This window comes from Hordeum vulgare, chromosome 3H (genome assembly GCF_904849725.1).
Source record: "Hordeum vulgare subsp. vulgare chromosome 3H, MorexV3_pseudomolecules_assembly, whole genome shotgun sequence".
NCBI classification, from domain to species: Eukaryota; Viridiplantae; Streptophyta; class Magnoliopsida; order Poales; family Poaceae; genus Hordeum; species Hordeum vulgare.
The window spans coordinates 2,365,234-2,371,348 of NC_058520.1; the positions used below are offsets into that span (position 1 = coordinate 2,365,234).

At 47.2% G+C, this 6,115-nt stretch overlaps 1 protein-coding gene across 1 annotated transcript; it reads right to left on the bottom strand.

The window, feature by feature from the left end:
- Window positions 1-315: 315 nt before the first annotated feature.
- Window positions 316-4,402, bottom strand: LOC123439115 (wall-associated receptor kinase 2-like). Its single transcript, XM_045115862.1, has 3 exons — window positions 3,454-4,402; window positions 3,028-3,195; window positions 316-1,759 (listed from the first exon to the last, which is right to left on the bottom strand). The coding sequence occupies exons 1-3, from the start codon at window positions 4,397-4,399 to the stop codon at window positions 591-593; spliced, it is 2,283 nt and encodes a 760-aa protein (XP_044971797.1). The 5' UTR covers window positions 4,400-4,402; the 3' UTR covers window positions 316-590.
- Between the last annotated feature and the right edge of the window lie 1,713 nt (window positions 4,403-6,115).

Consider the following 6,115-nt stretch of genomic DNA (forward strand, 5'->3'; position numbering starts at 1 on the left):
GTGGAGAGATTCCTGACCGGCAAAAATAAGCGCGTAGATATGAGCTCGGCTCGGCTCGGCTCATTCCCGCAATGAGCGGCGCGTCGTGACGAGGCGGGTGGCGGAGGAGTGCGCAAGGGCACCTTCTCTTCTCACTCTCCAATAGCATGTGGAAGAGAGACCCTTATAAAGGGGTCCAAACTCTCCTCCACTAGCGGGGTGGGACTAAACTCCCACCACCTTGCCATGCCACCACCTACATGGGCCCTTGTAGATTTTCTGAAATTCTCTAATGGGCCTAAGGCCCACCTCCAAATTTCAGCAAAAACCTCAAACTCAGAGGAAAATTTAAACTGTACCTAGCAGTAAACATGTATGAAATGAGTAGTTACATAAGTAGAAACACCTACTCCCTTTGTATCTTCTCCCAAACTACAATTATTAGATATAGAAGGAGCACAAACGTGATACCCCTATAGACCATATAGACAGCAAACAGTTTATATCAAACTAGGTTCTGACCCCGCTTTATGTATAAAGCAAACAACGACAAACACAACCAAGATACAACCGAGTAGCAACAATTTCTAACATGTTAACTTGTCATGATCTCATCTAGCGAATTCCATGCTGAGCACGACTTTCTTCTCAAGGCTGAAAACCCCGGTGGTTGTGTCGCATTCAGACGACATGGAGCTCCCCACATCCGTGACTGTGAGGCTGTGACACTCGGACACCAGCGGCTGTTTCACTTGATCTGCCAGCTGCCGGAGCTCCTCCGCAACGTGCCTCATCGTCGGCCTCCTGCTCCCCGGCATGACTAAGCATCGAGTCGCCAGCTCCGTGGCCTCAAGGGCCACTCCCATGCTAGCATCACCGACTATTTCCCTGTCAAGGAGGTGATGGAGCGTGCGATCCTCCATAGACTCCTGAACCATCACCGTGAGGCTCTTCCGGAGTTTTGACAGCGGCTTCTTCCCGGTTAGGAGCTCCAGAAGGAGGACCCCAAAGCTGTAGACGTCGTTCTTCTGGGTGAGCTGGTACTCGAGCAGGTACTCCGGGTCAACGTAGCCCGCCGTGCCTCTGGCCACCACCTGGGTCTTCTCATCGATGGTGGAGCAGCCAAAGTCGGACACCTTGGCTACCCAGCCGTCGGTGAGCAGGACGTTGGCGGGCTTCACGTCGCCGTGGAGTATCGGATGCGCCAACGAGTGCAGGTACGCCAGCGCTCCGGCGGCCTGCGCGGCGATCCTCAGACGGGTTCCCAGGGTGGCGCGGCACGAGGTCGGCTGGCTGTGCAGTAGGTCCTCCAGGGTTTTGTTCTTCACGTACTCGTAGATCAGGATGGGCACCTCGAACTGCAGGCAGCAACCCAGGAGCTTGACGATGTTGGGATGGTCGACGCGGCAGAGTATCACCAGCTCCTGCACGAAATCCTTCGTCCTGCTCTCGTCCACCTCCTTGCATCTCTTCACGGCCACATGTGTGTCCTTGCCGTCGACATCGAGGACAGCCTTGTACACGGTGCCCTGCCCTCCTTCCCCGATGATGTTCGCCTTGTCGAAATCTTTTGTTGCCGCCTCAATCTCTCCTCTGGCATAGACAGTGAACCCAATGTTACGCTCTACTCTCATAATTTCTGACAGTATCTGCCCCCCATGTTGTTGATAGTATTCATCATTTTGTCTGATCAACGCTTGTCTCTTGATACTCCTTTTGTGACGGATAATTTCTATTGCAAGGATGCAGATCAGACCAATCAGAACAACGCCAAAAACTCCTGAAGAATAGGATGCCAAGGTTAGTCATCATTTCTCGTCTTGGAAAAAAAAGAAAACTTCTTTATTCCGGTTTTGCTAAATCACATCTAGATTTGACATAAGTATTGCACATGTAAGTTCTATATCATTGATTTTACATGAAGATTCGAGTGGGTATTTTTTTTATGCTTGATTCAGTTATTTAGGCCATGTTTGGAACCATAATAGATTATAATAATCTAGATTATGAAGGTAGATTATATAATCTGGTTTGTAAAAATAATCTAGGTGAACATGTTTGGAGGCCAGATTATATAAACTGTAATCCAGGTTTTACATTGCATAATGACCTGTCTGTCCTTTGTTTTGTTAGAAAAAGGAGGATGGCGGTGGCAGGGATGTAATTATCTCCAACTTTACAAAGGTAATGGGTCATTAGCAATCCATAATCTGATTTTAGCTGGGGTAGAATAGATTGTGAGTTTTTAATAATCTGTCCATCTAGTTTTTATAATCTACACCTTAATCTGTCCTGTTTGGAGACAGAACAGATTATAAAAACTGGATTATATAATCTGAGTGGTTCCAAACAGGGCCTTAGATGTGCATTAATTACGTTACATCTAGACGAGCCCTCATTTGTTGGATCGGGTTCCACTATCAGAAGTTAACGGAACATGAAAACAAAGCGTAAAAAGAAAACATGTGTTTTTGATTGAGTAAAAGATGGAATTAATTGGCAAAAAAGAAGAAGCGCTTCGGATTGATTAAAAGATGGAATTAGTTGACACTAATATGAATTTGAACACATGTATAAGGTCAAAATATTATGTACCAAGATTGTACTCTCACCGCTTTTATTTACTGCACATATTAGCTTTGCTTAAAGTCAAACCTTATAAACTTTGATCAAGTTTATACTCCCTGCGTTCCTAAATATAAGTCTTTTAAGCGATTTCAGTAGTGAACTACATACGGAACAAAATGAGTGAATGTACACTCTAAAATATGTCTATATACATCCGTATATAGATTCCTAATGAAACCTCTAAAAAGACTTATATTTAGAAACGGAGGAAGTAGAAAAAAATGTTAACATATAAAGTACCATTAGATTCATCACTAAATATATTTTCACCTCAAATACATTGTATTTTGAATTTTGATATTATATTTTATAAACTTGGTGAAACTTTATAAATTAAGTTTTACTTTGGTCGAAGTTAATATACAAACTAAATAAAAATAGAGGGCTTATAGCAGACGTATATTAGAGATATTGACGTACCAATACCGAGTTTTTCTCCAAGACCAAGTGTGCGGTTTCTCTCGCAGGTCCCATTTTGGGCGTTGCCTTTGGTATGCTTGGGGCATTGACACTTGAATCCGCCGGGGATATTTTGGCAAGTTCCAGGCACAGAGCAAGGGTATTCCCCGTCTGTGCACTCGTTAATATCTGCCACCAAAGATCATTTTTTAAGGAATCAAGTTAACGCAGGTTTTTTCTTCTGCTAACCATGTGCTTAATAATACAGATAAAAAACAGTTATAGTTCAGCCTAGCTAGGAAGCACACCGTGAATCTCTATTATTTCTTGTGAAGAAAAAGTATCTCATTCTTAGATGATTGATCCTTGTTTGTGTAATTAATCGTCGATCAACTGATGATGGAACATGCATGTGGGGTCTATAAACTGTTTTGAGTTGGTACAAACCTTTGCATCCACCTTGCTCCGGACCTTGCAGGTAAGGATTGCCTTGGTAACCCTTGGAGCAGTTGCAGATGTAGCCTGGTCCGTTGAGCGAGTCGAAGCACTCGCTGTGGTCGGCGACGCAGGCGTAGGACGAGGAATTCTTGCGCGCCGCGTCGCATGTCTCCTCTCCAACAACCCAGTCCACCGCCAGCGGCGCCTCCCCGGCGAAGGTGGCGTTGAACCCCGGCAAGGTGGCGTAGGTGGCTTGGAAGGTGAAGTTGGAGGCGTCCATGAGCACGGCGTAGTTGCAGGGGCTGACGTCGTGGATCTCCGTGGTGTCGAAGCCCGAGTCGAACCGCACCTCGTAGTACTGCAGCCCCCTGGGGATGGCGGTCTGGCAGCACCCGATCCCGGAGCAGGAGCCGTTGCTGAGGGCGGAGCTCACGTTGCCGCCGCCGCCGCCTCCCCGCCGGCACATGGCCACGCAGCCGCTGGCGTACTCGTTCTCGCTCGTGCCCAGGATGTACGCCAGCGCTTGGCAGCCGATGACGGTGAACTTGTTGGTGTCGGCGATCCTGTAGGGCGTGCCCGTGAATTTGAGCTGCCAAGGGTCGGCGTCCATCCCTTGCGAGATGGCGTTGTAGCAGTAGCTGGAGATATGGTTCTGCATCCGGACCTGACCTTGCTGCAGCGAAACGCGGACGACCTCCATGTTGCTGAAAAATGGCCTGCGGCTCCCGCCATTAATCCCGGTCTCGTTGCAGGTCAGGTGGAAGCCGGGCATGGCGCAGTTGGCGTCGTCCGGCGAGTCGACGATGCCGAACGGGTAAGGGATGTCGACGCCGCCGCATTCCCTCTGGCAGCTGCTGCTCGGCCTAGGTGGTGCCGCTCCAACAAGTAGAAGCAGCGGTACGCGGAGCCATACTGCCAGCAGTAGAGAAGCAGCTGCTGATCTGTGGGACGCCATGGAGGAGTGCTCTGGTTACGAGTTGTTTAATGGGTATGGGTACGACGACCGATGACGACTTGGAAGCTCTTGCTTGCAATAATTCAATCCATCCTGCTTGTAGATGTCTAAAAACCTTGATGTATAGAGCTTTTCTTTGCAGTCGCTTATATAATGGGTACGTACGTACGTACGTGTGGCTAGATCTTAGTCAAATTGTCACTTAACTGAGTCTCAGTAGATATTACACAGAGCTCCACATAAAATTTCACGAATATATCATGGAGTGAGACTTAGTTAAACATTAGAGATTTATCAATCCAGTTGCTGATGATGACTTGGATGTGATGTGAGGAAGGTAAAGTGTGAATGAATGAATATTCCAGTTACACTGGACTGGGGTGTACCCAACAAAACTTGTTCAAAGCAGGCAACATCAAGGCTGGCCTGAATATTCCAATCACATTGCGTCAAGCCCCACCAGTATACCGTCTGTATGCATGGTACGACGTGACTCTAGCAGTACAAGACAAGTGTAGTCCCAGCTGGCCCTGGAAGTATATATGTGACTCTAGCTAGCTGTGCCGTCAAGTCATGCATGCATGCAAGTCATGCTGTTGAAAATTTCAATCACAGCACGGTTGGGCATCCATCAACGAAGGTGCCAATGCCACGAAAACAATCGATCGATATCCTTCCATCCATCCATGCATACTCTTCTACTACGTAGCACTCGCCATTGACGCGGTCTTCTACATAGCATCCTGCGCTAGTCGCCGGCGGCGACGCGGGCGACGACCTGTCGATCGTCGCAGTCCCTTGCCTGGTCAAGCTGACTTGTCACGCACGGCGGCCACGCGCTCCAACGACATGCCCAGTCACCATCGTCTCTAGTGTCCAGTCCGCTCAAGGGAACTGGGAGGAACGATGCAAATAATGAAGTCAGGGCAAATAACCGATTAACTTGTCGATTAATCCCTACTCATAGGATAACCGTTTAGTTGACTAATTGATCGATTAACTTATGAATTTGCCTATTAATCTCTTACTCGTCAAACAATCAAGCAGTTATCACAGTTAACGATTTTTTCAACAATGATTAACAGTGGTGCTATTTATATGGGGAGCTTTGGTATACATAAGGAACGTTATGAAAATAGGGACAGTGCCATGCATACACAAGAAGACAAAGCTGCTGGTGCCATCAAGATTTTATCCTATTTCAAAATTTTAAACTGTTGTCCGATTATCAATCCGTTCCTACCATTAAATACATCGTGACAAATGTTGGTATGTACATATGATTTATTTCCGGGTCAAGAGATAACCTCTTCACATAGAAGCTAGGTATGAAAAATGATTTTTTTTGTTTTGCAACATTTCAGTAGTCTTTTCGGTCGAAAGCTATCACACAGTACTATTAGAGTTACAAATTAAGTTCATATGTTTTTCTCCCTCATCGGCAACTACCGGCAGCTGCAGGAAGAGCTCCCAGTTAGACAAGACAATCAGTGTCTATGTTCATTGCTCATGCACTTAGTGCTTAGAGCATCTCCAACAGCCGCGCTTCGCGCCGCGCCTAAGAAACATGTTTGCCGCGCGCTGGTCGCCTGGTTTGGCGCGTCGCGCAGCACTGGCTCCAGTAGCAGCTTTAAAATGCAGCGCGCGCGCTCCGCTCCAGCAGCGCGCAAAAATGCAGCGCGCGTGCCGCTCCAGCAGCGCCTAAATATATGGCAT

Bases quoted from the DNA above. Each gene is read 5' to 3' on its own strand.
- LOC123439115 (XM_045115862.1), bottom strand. From the start codon at position 4,399: ATGGCGTCCCACAGATCAGCAGCTGCTTCTCTACTGCTGGCAGTATGG. The intron at 3,196-3,453 runs GTTTGTACCAAC...CTTTGGTGGCAG, and splicing joins GGAGCAAGGTGGATGCAAAG to ATATTAACGAGTGCACAGAC. The intron at 1,760-3,027 runs GTACGTCAATAT...CCTATTCTTCAG, and splicing joins TGGAGAAAAACTCGGTATTG to GAGTTTTTGGCGTTGTTCTG.